The sequence below is a fragment of the Suricata suricatta genome, chromosome 2 (genome assembly GCF_006229205.1).
Source record: "Suricata suricatta isolate VVHF042 chromosome 2, meerkat_22Aug2017_6uvM2_HiC, whole genome shotgun sequence".
In the NCBI taxonomy this organism is placed as follows: domain Eukaryota; kingdom Metazoa; phylum Chordata; class Mammalia; order Carnivora; family Herpestidae; genus Suricata; species Suricata suricatta.
This window is the reverse complement of record NC_043701.1, coordinates 172,368,652-172,386,371: the sequence shown is the minus strand read 5'-3', so window position 1 is coordinate 172,386,371 and position 17,720 is coordinate 172,368,652. Positions and strand designations below refer to the sequence as shown.

The following is a 17,720-nucleotide window of genomic DNA, read 5'->3' as shown; positions in this document are numbered from 1 at the left end:
ACAACTTGGAAGACTTGATTTAAATCAGTTGAGAGTCTGGTGAGCAGGGGCCTTGCTGTATAGGTTCAGGATGTGTGGTAACCCAAAGGATAACTTCTAAGCTTTCCTGTGTTACTTTGAAGAAGCCATTTGCTTCCGAGGAAAGTGGATTCAAAATCCTAAAAGGATTTTTAAGATATGTAAAACCAGTTCTATCTATTTATGAAGATTAATGACATTTTCGAGAAAATGCAAGGGATTTGGGAACTCATGCATTCTAAGTTAATTCTCTCCTACTCCGTAACATCCATACCATTTGGGCAGAAAAAATACCCTAAGCGCAGCTCAAGGAGTTCTGTTATAATTTTTTAAGTAAATGTGTAAATTATTTTATGTGCTCAAGATAAATTGCCAAGAAAATGCACTGCTTAACATAATTTCCCACTCAGCAAACACAGTGTTTGTAATTATCCATGGTGCATCCACCATCAGAGCAACATTTGTTTTCTCTTTTAGGCTAGAGAAAAGTCCGTATCGTCGCACAGGAATAAGATGCCTTGTTTTTACTCTTTTAGGTACAGTCATGACCCCCAACTACATCGACTCCAGTAGCCTCAGCGTGGCCCCATGGTGTGACTGCAGCAACAGTGGGAATGATCTGGAAGAGTGCTTCAAATTTTTGAATTTCTTCAAGGACAATACTTGTCTTAGTGAGTTAAAAAAAATGGAAGCCAACACAGAAACATGCATTCTTCTGTGTTCACGCTATGCCTTCATGTTTCTTGTGTCTGCCTCTTCTCTCTCTCTCTCTCTCTCTCTCTCTCTCTTTCTCTCTGTCGCTTTTTCCCTGATCACTAATGGTGAATCCAGCATCTCTCGGCCACACTACACAATGCAGCAGGGAACAGACCAAGTCAGTGCTGCCAAGTCTGTGAATCCAAAGGCCTAAGAGAGCAAGAGATTCAAACAACGGAGGGTGCGTTATGTCGGATCTCCTACCCACAGATCAAATTTTGATCTTGGCAACCAACGCAAAGTCTGTTCCAAAGGTTCTTAAAACCTGGGTGCAATATACGATGTGAGAAGCTCAGACGGATTAGACGGGGGTAGGCCTCCGAGGGCTCTCTGAGGAAAATTAGAACATTAGCATCAATAGCCCCCTGGATGAGCGGGGTTGGCTCAGAGGAGACGCAACAGTTCTTGAGTGGGATAAGCCTGCGATGCGGCCCGGGGCCTCAGGAGGCGTAATCTCCGGAGACAGAGCTGAGCACTCGGGGCGGGGGGGTCCCCTGCTTGGAAATAGTATCGGTTATGATGCAGTGTCCTTCAGGCCGTCAGGAAACAGTTTCTCAAAGGGAGAGTGATCGAGAGAATTGTACAGGTGTGAACAGTGGGCATGCATCAGTCCGAACCAGGTCTTTCTTCCATCCACTGAGATGTGCACATCGGAGGTGACAAGCTAGCTGAGATGCTTGAGTGCCTCACTCACATTTGTGTGGCAGCCACCTTTAATTTATTGGGCGCCTTCGACTCACTCTATAGGGAGTGCAATATGTATATTATCTCATTTACTGTAATCTGTGAAAGAGCCCTCGGAGATACGAATATTATTGTCTCCATTTCACAGTTGAGTAAATAGCTGTTTATTCGTATAGACCATCCAAGCCGGAGATGGATCTGGAACTCGAGGGCCTTTTTCGGCAACCCCTGTCCCCAGAGGGGGACTCATTTGCTTTTGCCTCATTCCTGATATTAAAGAGCCCGTTGGCCAAGAACAAATGCCTGAACACTGGGGACCAGGCGTAATTTCCTGGTGGGAGGTATTGGAGCAATTTCTAGGAATTATGGTTCCGCCAACCCTCTCAGAGCTATGACAGTCCTCCACGATGCTCTGCTATGCAGTGACCGACTACCAAAGAATTAGCTAACAATTCACCATGTATCCATGGAAAAGCTTTAACGTGTTACTTATTCTAAAACCTATTATTTCCTTGGTTGAAAAGCAAATAAGTGATTTGCTTACTAGGCACTTTTAATAGCGTGGCTACAGCGAAATGTTTTAATCATCTTAAACACAAGCTCTGGATGCCTAAGTGAAATGAAAATCACAGACATATTCAGAAGTGCAGAGGCATTTGCTAAGACGTTGGGAGCACCCCTGAATTGTACCTCAGATCTCTTGTTTGGTCTTGACTTAAAAAAGGAGAAGTGTGTATATATCCCTCTTTTCCACACCCTGCAGAGTCTTCTGGCAAAACGCAAGTTTTAATGAAGATAAAGCAATGACAGTATAGGTCATTGTGTGTGAGAGATCATTCTCACACTGGCTGGAAAACTGCTCCCTCTTGGAGAAATTAAAGGGGTCCCTGCTTAATAATATTTTGGTGAAGGGGAGAAGAGTCTGGCGTCTTTTTGCTAATGACTTTTCAATAAAAAGAAATACATGTGGTCTTCAACAGGGACCAAAGCCAGCCAGAAGTTCTCATAGTCATTTCATTCATACTTTGATCAGACAGGGCACAGCATTCCGAAGACGTAGCGCCTGTAAATTCACTCTCTGGTGAAGGGCTCCTGAGTAGAAGGAATTGAAATTTGTAGATTCCAGCCCAAAGGCAGTAAGCTAATTCTTCTGCCTTCAGATTAGCCAGACCTCTCCCAGATGCCTCTGTCATGAGCACAACGTTAACCGATTGTTTATTTCTGGTTATTGGGAGGGAAAACAGTTACTTTTAAGCCAAAGTACCTAGCCAAGATGAGAGGAAGAAAGAGAAGAAGGAGCTTGGGGTGGTGGTAAGTTATCAGTTACTGTCACTCAGGTCTTTCTCCAGAAGTTACTTTCACCTCCCCAGACTGCTGTATCTGAACTGCGGTTCCCCAATTGGTTCTTACTCCTCCTTATTTTTTTTAAATTTAGTTATTTTGAGAGAGAGAGAGGCAGAGAGAGAGAGAGAGAGAGAGAGAGAGAGAGAGAGAGAGAGAGAGAATCCCAGCAGGCTCTGCACCATCAGCTCAGAACTCAGTGCGGGTCTCAAACTCAGAAACCTCAGGATCTTGACCTGTGCCGAAATCAGGAGTCGGACGTTAAATCTACTGAACCAACCAAGCGCCCCACTCCTGGTTCATCACCTCCAAGCAGTTCTCGTCACTGAAATGTACTGTATTTCACCTCCACGCCTCCCCAGTCCACATGGGATCCCCATGAGGACACAGGCTCCTGTCTTCTGTTGCCATCACTGATGCTCACTGTGGCATGTCCAGCACATACAGCGCCTGGCACTTAGTACATGTGCCATTGACATTTGAGTAAATAAAATGAATAAGCGAATCGACTCCCCAAGTGCAAGGCAAACACCCCAGAAAGCACAGGTAGTTCCAGTAAATGGGAGGGGGCTCTCTCGGATCTGTATGGGACAAAGGAGCGTTCTGCGGTTTGTGCTGGTGGTTGTTCTGGGTCATTTGAGGCAAACAGTCCCCCCTGCACCTCTTTCTCTGCATTCCACCGAGCCAGGAAGCCGAGTAACACGGCTAGGAGCATAAAAAATACTTATATTCATTCAAAGCTGTTTCTTACAGCCTAAAAAAATGTAAAGTTTTGGAAAACAAGCTTCCAATTTGCCCAAACTTAAAAGATAACAATTTTAGAACAAAATGTCACTTCTAAGAGGAAGATTAGGCTTCAATTATTCTGGCTTGTATACCGAAAACATGCCAGCGAGGAGTCATATATTAACAATTTGCACATTCAGGTCTCAAATGGGGGAGTTTGATTTCTTATACAATGGATATGAAATAAAAAATTCCTAAAGCCAGGCCAAATCCCTGAGGACCTGATTAAAAACTGTTTTTAATTCATTGTGGGGAGGGGAACAACACACAACCAATTTACTTTTGCCATGAAAACAATCTAATCCCATGAAATTGTAATAAGCTTTTAAAGTTTTACATTTTAAACTTTTCATTTAAGCAGGGCTGCTCCGACCTAATTATGCAGATTTTGTTTGGAAGACTGGAAGCAGAAAGGGAAAAAATAATCTTACTTAAATTTTCACTATATATTGATGAGGTGTGGGGTAGAATTTTCTTTTAAAGAAACTGGTTACATCCGTACTTTGAGCAATGCCTGGCTCACAGTGGCTACTCAGAGCGGGTACAGAGTGTTCTGTGGCAGTAGCGAATCACATTATTTTGCTGTTTGATTTTACTGCCTGCCAAGGTAGTGCGATGCCACCAACTTGCCCCCGTCTCATAATTAAGATTATGTTACTTTTTTCAAAAAGGCACTAACTAGTTTGCTTTTAGTATAGAATTTTATGAGAGCGCAAGGATGTTCTTGAAAGATGAGACAGTGGTGGTGATCCCAAAATACAGGTTAAGGCTGGGTTTCACAGCGCTTGACTGATGAGTATTTCAGGACAAGCATCTTGCTCAGCACCTGGTACATAAATAAGAACAATACTTGTTGCACTTTGAGGATACCTACGTGTCCATCTCAGTGTTTAATGAATGGATTGATTTTTGGGCCCCCGACCTGATGGTAGGGTGGATGGATGGATGGGTTTTGTTCAGAGAAGTCCAACACTGTAATCAGAATTTCTAGTGTGCCTCTCTGGCTTCATGTATCCTGTCTGTTACATTTGCTGCTTGACTTTGAAATTGGATTTCCTCCTGTTTCACTGCAGAAAATGCAATTCAAGCCTTTGGCAATGGCTCCGATGTGACTGTGTGGCAGCCAGCCCTCCCAGTTCAGACCACCACTGCCACCACCACCACAGCCTTCCGGGTCAAGAACAAGCCCCTGGGGCCAGCGGGGTCTGAGAATGAAATCCCCACCCACGTTTTACCACCTTGTGCAAATTTGCAGGTAAGAGTCGAGCCCGAGCCCCTGCTGGAGCTCACTTCTGGGGAGAACACAGACCAGTTTCCTGCACTGCATTTAAAGGGAGATGGCTAGCGGTGAAGGGCTGCTCAGGTTTGAATCTGAACAGTGCATTGAACCATGATAAATGGAGACTGTGAAGTGCCAGAGAGTGGGGAGAAAGACGGACTCTGGGACCGACGCCCATTTGCTGGAAGCATGACTTTGGCCCGGGTACCTGTAGTTGGCCTTCGTGTCTTCACCTGGAAAATAAGGGGGCCGGGCAGGTGAATCTTTAAGCTTTGTGTTTGTAGAGTGAATGGAAGAGGGGAGTTGGTTATTGATGTATGTATTATGCTCCTTCTGTGTTCTCTACAAAGCAGCAACGTACTGAAAGGGAAGGTACTCTTGGGTTTGTCGCCATCCTTGTCCTTTAAACCCAGTGTGGAGTATTTAACTCTATCGAAAGGTAAACCAGAGACAGTGTCACTAGGGAGGTGTTGATGCAAAAGTAGAGTCCCATATGGCTTCATTCTTCCAGAAACAGAAGGAAATGCTTTTCCGAAGTGGGAGGAGCCGTGTGGAGCTCCCTACGAAGCCTCTTGCGCAAATAGAGGCCAGGGAGAATGGCTGAGAGACTTCCTTGGGGTTAATCCAGAGCTGTGAGGGCAGAACCACAATGGCGTGCTGACAGTGGTTTTCTGCCTTTAGTCAAAGCAGAGTGTTGACTTTCCTTTTCGTTGATTTTTTTCCGTAGTAATGAGTACTCAGCTATTTAGCAAGACATTGCATATTTATATGTTTGCAAAATATTTTCACACATTTTACCTCTTTGGATGTCATCCTCCTGAGGGCTGTGGAAGAATAATAGTATTATCCTTAACCTTGTTCTTGCACTTGAGGACACCAGCGCTGGGTGAGGTAACACTTTTGCTCGAGCCTCCAGAGACTGTGTCACAGAACTGGGGCTGGGAATCTAGGAGACTCCGTGGCTTTCTTGAGGATTGTGGTGGCCCCATGATAATTTCGGCTTCCTGCCATGCTGGGGAAGGGGTCATGTGCGAGGCACTGTGCTATCACTTCACACTTGTCACTGGAGCATCCCTTCCCTTCTCTCTCCCCACCCTTCTTGACCCACAACCCCCTTTGTTCCCTGCAGACCATTGGGGCAGTTTTTCTGCTCCTGATTTGCTTGCTGTCTTCTCTCCCACAACATCTCTTCTCTTCTTCTTGGATGTCATTCAGGGATAATGGGTCTGTGCCCCGTCCTCCTGTGTCTAACCCCCGAACATGCCCTGTCAGACACACTCACACACATGACGCTAAGGAGAAGGGAGGGCGGAAGCCACACAGCCTAGGGTCAACGAGATGTTCTTCATGCTTCTAAAACATTTCCTGAGCACATCCAATCTCCAGAGTACTGTGTGGAAACTGCCAGAACTAAGAGGAAGCGTGGGGAGTATCATAGCATCTAACGGCTCCATCTTGCAGCAGAGCCCTCAGGCTCAGGGAGGGGAGGTGACTTGCACAGAGTCCCCCAGCCGGTGAGAGGCGGATCTGGGGCTCGACATCACACCACACAGAAACAGGATCTATTCTTCACCTCCAACCAGTGCTCCGCATCCTGCTTCCTCCTAGGTCAGCCTTCGGTTCTTGTTGGGTCCACCCAGATTCTAGCATCAGTGAAGACAAGTGGCCAGAGGAGGGATAGGACTCTGGTGCCATTCAGTGATAATAGCGGGCCAGAGATGGTTCCCAGCTGGTGGACGAGGCAAGCTCTGGCTGCAGCACCACCGGCTTCCTTGCTGCCCGTGTCTGAGTGCACAGAGCGTGACCGCAGATGTAGTGTTTATCCTGTTTATTGAGTTCTTTCTGTGTTTGGGAAACTTCGTGCAGATGGGTGCTCAAAAAACACCTCTCCTCGGTGAACTTTCAAACAATGGACAAGATGCAGCTTGTCAACATTTTTGGAAGGTCAGACCAAATTCATAGAGGACATTTCAGAAGGAGAGCCATCATTGGAGACTCCATGACATCAGTTTTCTCCAGGAGAGAGGACTCTGTTAGCCAGAAGGAGGCATTCTCCCCACTTTCCTCTCCCTTGCTCCCCTCCTCCGCCACCAAGATCACAGCGACTGACTTCTGCTTCCTCTGGCGCTTGCATGTCTTGGCCACACATATTTTGCCTCCAACACAGATCTGCCCAGCCATCCCTGCTTGCGAGGAGGGCTCTGTGCTGCTGCGAGGTTGCCCTGGCAACCTCAGGGGATGCATGAGCTCTGTTCCCAAGAAACAGTGCCCTTCCCTCCCCTATATTAGTGATAGGAAGTCTGCTTATAAACAAGGGGGCAGAGTAAAATTATTGTGATGTTTTTGTCAAGGCTGCCATTTAACTTCTCAGCAGAGGGGGAGATGGAAGGGTGGGACTACCAAGGAGTGAGGAGACACCAACTCTTTCCTGGGACACACACACACAGAATCCACATGCCTGGAGCTAAGCCGTATTTCACTTCCAGGGAGCCCTTCCGGGCTCTACCAAAGCTCGCCTTTCCTCGTAAATAATGACTCGTGTGATCCTGTTTTAGCACATTAGCCAAGCCTGTGTTCAGACCCAGGCTCTTTTCCTTACCAACATCATGGCTTCTCCGAGCCTCGGCTTCCTCTACAAAACTCAAGGATGACCTGGCTGCCGGAGACGAGGGGATCGATGGGGGGAATGCTTCAGTGCCTGGGGCAAAGTGAACCCTCCAGAATGGTGCTTTAAAAAATGTCCCACGTGATGCCTGATCCCAAGTCAGTTGGCCGCTGGGTCCCTTGACAGCAGACGGATGGTGGTGGTGTGCCCTGCTTGCCGACACGGCAGATGAGGCGACCAAGGCAGGGAAAGGCTAGGGACTTAACCGGAATCACAGAGTAATTCTTTGGAAGGGCAGGGATTTCGGACCTGAAGCCAGTGTACTTCTGCCTTATTCCCTAAACGTGGACAACCTGGGCTCTTTCTCTCAATTAGGAATGGACAGAAAGGAAGAAGTAAAAAGCAGAAAAGGAGGTTACGCAGTGTTTGTCTTTCTGCAGTTGACTTATTTCACTTAGCATAGTGTCCCCCAGGTTCCTGATCCCACTCACATGTAGAATCTAAAAGCATCAAACTTTTAAAGCAGAGTAGAATGGTGATTACTAGGAGCTGGGTGGTGGGGGAGGTAGGGAAATGTTGATTAAAGGGTACAGGTTTCAGTTAGGTGGATGGATGGGATCTGCAGCTCTAATACATGGTATGGTGACAAAGCTAGCAAGATTATACTGTATACTTGGAATTGGCCAAGAGAGTAGATCTGAAATGTTCTCAGCTCCCCACCTCAAAAGTGGTAACCACATGAGGTGATAGACACTATGTTTATTAGCTTGATAAACGTTTCATCTTGTGTACATGTATTAAAACGTCACTTTGTATTCCTTAAATAGATACAATTTTTATTGTCATTTATATCTCAGTAAACCTTGGTTGAGGGAATAGAAAACGTCGGAGAGGAGAAGCTGGTGTTGAGAGAGTGGTAATGTCCTCATGCTTCCTGAAGGCAACTATTAAAATAATAAGGAAAACACACAGTTCATGCTTTAAGATGAGATTCTTCATGCAATTCCAGGAGCCAGGGAATAGAAGAAAGACTGAAAGTTTGCCTGTAAAACTTTTTGCAGCTTGGTGATGTCTTTAGAATGACCTATACTAACCACAGTTGAAGGAACCATTGGAGGCCAGAGGATAGGGGATGAGTGAGTGATAGGAGACGGGCCTTCGCCCCGAGAACGTGGTCCCTGGCACTGATTTAGGACTCTCGCTTTGTCGTATCGCTCCCTGGAGACCCATTCTCCCCATCTGTCCCTCTTTGGCCTGCCTGCCTGTCTCCAGATAAATTACCATTTGCTGGGGGTCCTAGAAATATCTTAGAGTGGCGTTTGTCCCTGCCGCGGGTGTCATTACTCAGAATAGAACTGACTTGAACCAGCTCGGGATCCATTGGTAACAGATTTGGAGAAAGTCAACTGTCTTTGGCAGCTCTAAAGTTCACTCCCCTTGAGAGGTACCCTCCTGTAATATTTTAAAATATACAATAATATGAGAAAACTCTTGGGGACTTGAGTTTCTGTCTTAACATTTGAGATAGATTTCCCCTTCGGAAAGGAAGAAATAAGAATAAACATTTTCAAAAGTCGGCTTCAAAATGCAATTATCAACAAACCAAATACAATTCTTTTGGGGGAATGGGTGGCCTTGGGTGTGGGGTGTATAGGACTCATCTGCAGTTCCTATGAAAGGCTTGCCTTTAAAAAAGGAAAGTTGATTGATTAGAATAAAATGTCATAGAAATGTCCAAGTGCTAACCCCCTGAGGTGATAAAATACCAGGTTTTGGTAACCTGCCAAGCTCCCATGTCAGGATTAATTGGCAATCATATTGGTAACAAGCATGACGCAGGCTGTGCTATTGTTGGCATATCCCTTTGACTTGTACAAAGTGGTCACATGCAAAACAAAGGAAGATTAAAAATTCTACCAATTATTTCATCTTCTGTGCACTTGAGTGGTCTGCTAGCTGGATATTTAAACCAAATGGACTGTATTTGCCACTTATTTAAAGTAAATATCTTTGGGAGATGTAAGCATTGGAAAAAATCCCTCCTTGGCATCATTGTTCACTATTTAACTCTGGAAGCTTAAAGTGAAGCCCCCTTAAGGTGGCATTTGTCGGGGCATCTGGGTGACTCCATCGGTTAAGCAGTCGACTTCGGCTCGGGTCATGATTTTGCGGTTTGTGAGTTCAAAGCCCACATCAGGCTCTGTGCTGACAGCTCAGAACCTGGAGCCTGCTTCAGCTGCTTCAGATCTGTGTCTCCTTCTCTCTCTGTCCCCCTGCTCATGCTCTGTCTGTCTCTCAAAAATAAATAAACATTTAAAAAAAATTTTTTTTAAGTGGCATTTATCGGTCTTGGATGCCATGGTCAAACAGGTTGAGAGAACCTGGGAGAATTCTGCCCCTTGGCTACATCTGAGGATCCCCGGGAAGATTCTGCTGCCTCTGCCCCCTGCCCCTTGCCACTTGCTTTCCCCTACAGAAGAGAGGTGATTAACAGGAGAAAGTCTGGTAGCTTGGGGGCAGCTCACACTCGGATCCATGGCTAGCAGGGTGGATGTGGACTAGCTGGGACCAGTTAGAGGGCTCACGTGAACAGTGTGGGCCACAACAAAGATCAGTTTTTCTTGTGAGCCAAAGAAAACGTGTGTGGGGAGACATGGCCAGAGATTGCAGACAGAGCTCAGGTAGGCTCCTCCCCTCTCCCTCGTGGGGCTTTTAAGGCAGCATTGGAGGAAAGACCCACAATGCAGCTTTCTCAGTCATAGAAGAGATGGGAGCCCAGCCCCAAAGTCGCCTTGGTGGGAGGCTTACGCTAAAACCCCCAGTGCAGAGGCCATCGTCTGCCTTGGTGGTCAGACCACACTGGCCCTAAGGGTCCCACAACAGGGACACTACTGGCCCTCAGTGGGCCGTGGGAGCAAAGGCCTTGCAGTGGGCCTCTTTCCTGGAGCGGAAAACTGCAGCATCTACTGGACTGAAATCCACATCGACATCTCCCTGGCCGCCCCCCTTACTCCCTCCGGTTCTTTCTCTTCACAGAGTAAAGTTTGAAGCCTATAGAAGTGGGCTGGGTGCTCATAGGAAGTAGGATCTTTACAGATCGGTAAGAGGGACAGAAGGGAGGCAAGATTTGCCTATCCATTTAACTCCTACATATTAGAGTATTGAAACATTTAATTAGAATATTGACTATTAGAATATTGAAAATAATCCATTTCTGAAGCAAGCCTTCCCATCCCAGAAGAAGAGCATGCCCTACCCCTCCACTGCCTCAGTGCCTCGTCACCTCAACCACGTCCCAGGGCCACACCAAACCGGAAGTGATTTCAAAACGCTTCCCAGGGCCAGCCCCCGCAAAAGTCTAGATGTGGCGGCGGGAAGGCAATTATCCAAACCTGCTAAATACCAGGGATCCTTGGCTGTGACCAAGTGAAAATTCCAAGTGTTGGGTTTTAAAAGGAAAGCTGCCAGTGGGTGTTCTGTAAATCATTTGTGCCAGCAGACTGACCCCATTATGTCAGCTAATCCTGGAAATACAGGAGGTAAATTTAAACCTTCAAGCATGAAGCACTTAATCAATATTCTAAATGTTTTTCTTGCAATTTATGCTAGCAGAGCAACGGGGTGCTCTGGCGTCCTGTTCATCTTCCACCAGAGAAGAGGCACTTGAGAGCAAGGCCAGGGTGGTGGGATTTTGCACAGGATGGTTGGTGGGAGGGCAGGAAGCTGGACGGAGAGAGAGTGAGGCGCTTACTTCCACATCAGTCCCCTGGCCGGGGGTCGGTCGTGCACTGATTCCAGTGGGCAGAGCTGCCCTGCGTGCATCTCCTTGGCACTTGCCTTTAACCCGTACTTGACAGCCTAGGAGCTGCCTTGCAGGGAAGAGCATGTGGGGTCAGATGGACCTGAGTGAGAGCCCCGGCCCAGTTCTTCTTGCTCTGTGACCTGGGGCATGCTTCCTACCTTCTCTGAATGTCTGCTGTGCAATGTCACCTGCCGCTCAGGTCCTCAGTGAGGATTAAACAACTGGCACCCTTGGGGCGCCTGGGAGGCTCAGTCAGTCAAGCATCAGACTTCAGCTCGGGTCATGATCTCACAGTTTGTGGGTTCGAGCCCTGCATCGGGCTCTGTGCTGACAGCTAGCTCAGAGCCTGGAGCCTGCTTCAGATTCTGTGTCTCCTCACTCTGCCCCTCCCCTGCTCATGCTCTGTCTCTCTTTCTCTGTGTCTTGCAAAAATAAATAAAATGCTAAAAAAAATTTTTTTTTAAAACTGGCACCCAGCATGGCTGTCCAATCCTCTATCTACTTGGTGAGTGGCCACCACTCTTAGTGTGATTGATGAAAAGTGCGAGAGCTTTGACTCTGAACCCTGGGGCCGTAAAGGAAGGGGTGTTCTCGGTGGCTGGGAGGCCATGAAGGAGAGAGGATTTAGATTGCACTTTCTTCATTTGTAAGGACCATTTGAACTGAGGGATATCCTGCCGTGTCTAAGAGTTGGCCGTTCTAGAAAGTCCTAAGGAGGGAGGGAAGTGCGGGTGTTCCTCATACACCAGGACAAGGAGGAAGGGAAACCAAAAGGCAATAAAAATAAAGGACTAGGTCCTGAGGGCTTACAACTGTCCCAAACTCCATGTCACCATGCCCAGAAGGAGTGTCCTGGGAGTGTCATCCTAACAGCCAGCTTTGGCAGCGTGCCCGGGGCCATGACAGTAGGCAGATCTCAGTCCATTCTGGGTGCCAGAGTGGGACTGTCTGCCGGGGCACACATCTCTCTAACCAGTTGCGACGTTCGGAAGAAGGAACACAGCTGTAAACAGGAAACAGTCTTAGATGCAGGAAAGACAGTGTTTGAGAACCAGCCCCACCTCAGCCTCTGAGACCAAGACTTTGAATCTCTCCCATATCTGCATTCTGCCAGTACTGGTAGTTGCTTAATATTTATGTTTAAATGAGATATATTCACTTCTATCAACAGTATAATTTTTAGACTCATCCGAAGCTGTTAAAAACATATCTGAAACATATGTGAATCAATGTGCTCATCCTTTATACATTAAAGTCAATTCTAAATATTAAAATTAAAACAATAAAAAATGTTTGCAGTGCTACCTAAGTAGTGTCATATACACCAGTGGTCCCTCAAACCCGACTTGGAGAAACATGATAAACCATCTAATATGACAGAGCCCAGAACTATTTGCTTTGATAACAGTGTATCACCTCCTTTTTTATGGTTGGGTATTAATAAAGCAAATGTGCATAAGCTCTTCCCATGAGTCAAATACTGTCCTAAGCACCTTACATGTATATATAGTCACTCAGTTAATCCCCACAGTAACTTCATGAGGTCAGTACTATTATTATTCCCATTTTTCAGACAGTAGGCCTGAGACACAAAGAGGCTTGAGCAGGAGAGGAGAAATGGAAAAGTAGCATCTTTCCCTTCTATGTGTTTTATTTTTTTTAATTTTTTTTAATGTTTTTAATTTATTTTTGATACAGAGAGAGACAGCATGAGAGGGGGAGGGGCAGAGAGAGAAGGAGACACAGAACTGGAAGCAGGCTCCAGGCTGTGAGCTAGCTGTCAGCACAGAGCCTGACGCGGGGCTCGAACCCACGAACGTGAGATCTGACCTGAGCCGGAGTCGGAGGCTTAACTGACTGAGCCACCCAGGCGCCCCCTTCTATGTGTTTTAAATGGCTACCCTATATTATCTAAATCACTGCACTTTACCTTTTTGTTCCTGGATAACATCCACTCGATATAGATTAAAATCAGTCCCTAGATGCTTGTTGAATGTCTGGCAGATGGCGGTGCCAGACTGGGTCATAAACTGGCATAAAGAAAGGAAATGACACCTATCCTGACACCAACTGGGGTCCCTAGAACAACTCATTTCTGACACTGGCTCTCAGAATCAGCACTGACTCCAGAGGTTAAGGGGCACGGCCCCCAACAAGACTGCCCTTGCTTCAGATGCCAGTGACACTTCAGGGGTCCCCAGGCCACCTGCATTTCAGACCAATCAGCCACAAATTTAGAGGTTCCCATGACCCCTCAGATTCAATTCTCTAGAACGGCTCAGAACTCAGGAAAGAACTACACTAATAATTACAGTTTTATTATAAAGGATACAAAGCAGAACTAGCTAAATGGAGAGATACGTAGGCTGAGGTCTGGGACGTCCGAGAGAGCTTTCATGCGTTCTCCCTGTGGGAGCAGACACATCGCCCTCCCAGTGCGTTCATGCGTTCACCAACCAGGTGAGTTTCAGTGACCAGAGTTTTATGTGGGTTTCATTACGTAGGCATGATTGATTGAGCCATTGGGCATGTGATTTAGTGCAATCTTTTGCCCCTCGCTGCTCCTTGGAGGTCAGGAGGTTGGGCTGACTTCACGTGATTCAAAGCCCCAACCCCTTGACCCATAGCTGGTCTTTCTGGTGACCAGCCCCCATTCTGAGTCATCTCATTACCATAAACTCAGGTATGATCCAAAGGGCTCAATGAATTCCAAAGCTCAACAACTTCCAGGAATGTAGAGGTTATCTCCCAGAAACCAGGAACAAAAGCTAGTCAGATTCTAATTTTAATTCTAGGGCCAAACAGTGAAACTCCTCATAAGAAAGCTGGAGTTGAAATGACCTTGGTGCTGGGTGTTATTGGTAGTATTTGGTTTATGGTCTTTGGTGTATGGTCTCTGTCACTTCTGCATATTACAGAGGGTTTTCTAGCACTTCTTTGCTTTCATTTAAAAAAAAAATCCAAATCTTGGCTACACCTAGCATTTCCTCTGCATAATGCTCTCCTGCTCGGCATGAGTTAATTTCCCCTGCTCTGGGAGAAGCGAGCCATGAGGGGGATCTTCCCTGAGCAGAAGTGCTAAGCCTCCAGGCCTCCCACCCAGGCTGCTCCCGGGCTCCCCAGGAAGCCTCACTGCAGAGCTCTGGACCAGGCTGCCAAGGGGCCCCGGGGCCCTGCGTGACGGGCCCGGCTACTCCCAGCAGGGAGAGGCTGCCAGGGGGCTCCTGGGACTTCATCTTCCCGGCTGCAAGTGCCAGCCAATGAGCTCAGAGGCAGGCTCCCTCCCAGCACCCACCCACATTCACCCTGGGAGGAAAGAGGCTGTTTTAAAAACAGTTTTCAAAATAACTGCTTATAGAGCATTTTGCAAGCCCTTCATCCAGGAGAGTACTTGAATTCCGAATTCAAAAATTGGGTATTCCTGCAGTAAGGCAGCCATAAGACATGCTGAAGCACACCTTCCCTTGTGTGTTCAAACCCCCCAGGACATAGAAGCCTGCAGCATGTAACTGGCCCCAAACAACAGGAGTCTTATCTTGAGGGTCAGGCTTCCTGGTAGGTGGGTGTGCACGTCACCTGTACCCCAGGGGGCAGTTGCCTACATTATCTCAGCTTGGGCCACTAAAACAAAGCATCACAGATGGGGGGGTTGGGGGGAGCTTCCACAACTGACGGTGCTTCCCCACAGTTCTGGAGGCTGGAAATCCAAGATCGAGGTTTGGGGTCTCCTGAGGTCTTCTCCTTGGCCTGCACATGGCTGTATTCTCACTGCTTCTTTACACTGACTTGGCCTGTGCGTGTCCCCAGTGTCGCTCTGTGTGTCCAAATCTCTTCTTACACGAACCCCAGTTAGTGTGCGGGGAACCTGGGTGGCTCAGTCTATGAAGCGTCCAACTCTTGGTTTCAGCTGAGGTCGTGATCTTGTGGTTTGTGGTTTTGACCCGCGGGTAGGGCTCCTAGCTGAGGGTGTGGAGCCTGCTTCAGACTTTCTCTCTCTCAAAATAAAAAAAATAATAATAAACTTAAAATAAAGAACACCAGTTAGGGTGGAGTGGGGCCCATCCTAACAACTTCATTAGAACTTAATCACTTCTTTAAAGACCTGTCTCCAAATATAGTCACATTCTGAGGACCCGGGGAATAGGACTTCAACATACAAATCTTGGGGGGGACACCGTTCATCTATAACGTATGTCTGAGCAGAGGTACTTAATAACTAAATATTTGACATTTTTAAAAATCTCATTTATAGGGTGAATTTAAGTGGAAAAATTTACTCTTGCCACAAGCCTTCCCACAGTGCACAGGGTTCTGCTAAGTATCTCTTGTGTAGCCTTTGAGTGTGACTCACTCCCGCAGGTCCCGTGGGGAAGGCTCCTCTGTCCAGCGGAAGGGCTGTCCCACCCAGCCTGCAAACGTCTGCTCTCGCTTTGCTAGGAGCTCATGCCATCAGTGTGAGCTTCTGAAAAATTAAAAAAAAATTTTTTTAATGTTCATTTATTTTTGAGAGACACAGAGACAGAGCCCAAGCAGGGGAAGGGCAGAGAGAGATGGAAACACAGAATCCAGAGCAAACTCCAGGCTCTGAACTGTCAGCACAGAGCCCGATAAGAGGCTTGAACTCACGAGCAGGGAGACCATGACCTGAGCTGAAGTTGGACGCTCAACTGACTGAGCCACCCAGGTGCCCCGAGCTTCCACAAATTTAATTCAAGCAATGAGTTTTTGTGATTGGCACATTTGTTTTGTAGCAAACCTGGGTTCAACATATTGTTAGAATACACAATACTGTAATTTAAGATTATTTGATCAGCAGTAAAGGGTTTTATAATTCATTTAAAAAGTTGTAATGGGCTTGAGCATCTTCAGTATAGTTTAATAATACAGCATTTTACAGCTGGCTGTAAAATTTCAGATTACGGTTTCGCAATTGTGCAATTCTATTTTATAGTTTAATAATTGTTCAAATGAAGGAGAGTATAAAGTTCCTAAAAACCAATTTAATGACTTAGAAAAATAGCCCTTATCAAAATCTAACGTACCCCTTTAATGAACCCAGATGTCACCTTTTCAACAAAGGCAGATCATGGCATCTATTTTTCTCAACCACAAAGCCCTCCAAATTAAGGACACAGCGTGAGGCATCTTGGAGTTATATATATTTTTTTCTCATTTTTAAAAAATCTTTTCCCCTAATCTCCTATATCCAGAATAAGCCTGCTTGCCCAGCACCAGGTGGACGGCAGCGAAGAGGGGCTTCAGCGGGAATGGGGAATAAATTGATTCTCTTGAGAAGGTTCTGTGTTTTACAGATGACCCCTTGATCCCATGCTTCACCCCAGCTCCTGACTTTAATAAAGTCCCTTATTAATGCCTCCAGGTGTACCCATAGTTCATTATGTGAGTGAGCAGCAAAACAGGAACCCTACATTATAACATAATTGTGTATTATTATTACAGGCAATAAAAGGGTTAGCATATAGCATTGGAGAAAAGGCGCTAATTCATGTTGTCCTTGGAATTATAGTTGGTGTTGTTATATTTTGGGATTTTCCAGGGTTATTACTCTCAGACAACTAACGGCAATAAAAGAGGCTCTGGACCAGGTACACAATCACAGTGACCATGGAGTACACCTTGACAACATGGACCCGGGACCCTTGGGTGCAGTGAGTCTTGGGTGTACCAGCTCTGGTTCAGAGCCGTGTTGCAGTTGCGGAGAGGCGGCCAGAGGAGGTCCACATGGCTGGGCTCCTTCCTGGCTGGGGTGCAGTCCATGGACTTGGGGCTCACAGGCCATTTCTACTTTGTGTTATTAACAGCAGTGGCTGTGACGTGAATGGCAGGGAGGCTGACTCTGAGCTGTCCCCTGATAAGTAAGCAGGAGAGAGGTCCCCTGCAGTGGAAGACTCTCCTATATCACCCTGAGATGATGGGGGGCCTCCTTTTCCCTGCTTCCCACTCTGTTCTCTAGTAGCCCCACCTTCATGGTCAGCTCCAGAAAGCTTCTCGCTGAAATTTGGCGCTGCGTGGGAGCAACTTACGGCTGTCTGTCCTGTGGCATCTGAGTATTCTTTCCCAGATCACAGCCATTGCAGCAATGATACCACAGCTGGAAGGCATTCTTGGGGTCCCAAGGCAGGCACTCGCTTCCGGCATCAGCGGTCACGTGCACCTATTCCCACCCCGGCACATGGCGCCCCCGAGGTTACAAGGAGGCGAGGGGTAGCCCTTAGTGATTCTGAAGTCCTATAGAGAGCACAGGCAACGGCATCAGTTTACTCCAAAACAAGCTCGCTTTGAGATAATCTAACTCAAGTGCTGAGTGTGCCCATGCACACTCAAGGAAAAGATCGTGCACACAGTAGGCCAACAGTAGTGTGGTTAGTTCTCAATGTTGTTTTTTGTGGGTATTTGTTCATAAGAAAAAGAGGTTGTGCTTAAGAATG

At 46.7% G+C, this 17,720-nt stretch overlaps 1 protein-coding gene across 7 annotated transcripts in view; it reads left to right on the top strand.

Moving 5' to 3' along the window:
- The window catches only part of GFRA1 (GDNF family receptor alpha 1), a 212,910-nt gene that overhangs the window by 180,411 nt on the left and 14,779 nt on the right, over window positions 1-17,720 (top strand). For all 7 annotated transcript variants that reach the window (XR_003905752.1, XM_029932644.1, XM_029932645.1 and 4 more), the window contains 2 exons: window positions 555-689; window positions 4,659-4,840. Coding sequence is in view for 6 of the 7 variants with exons in the window: in XM_029932644.1 (XP_029788504.1) it covers window positions 555-689; window positions 4,659-4,840 (317 nt within the window). In the remaining variant the exon portion in view is untranslated. The remainder of the gene's footprint in view (window positions 1-554; window positions 690-4,658; window positions 4,841-17,720) is intronic.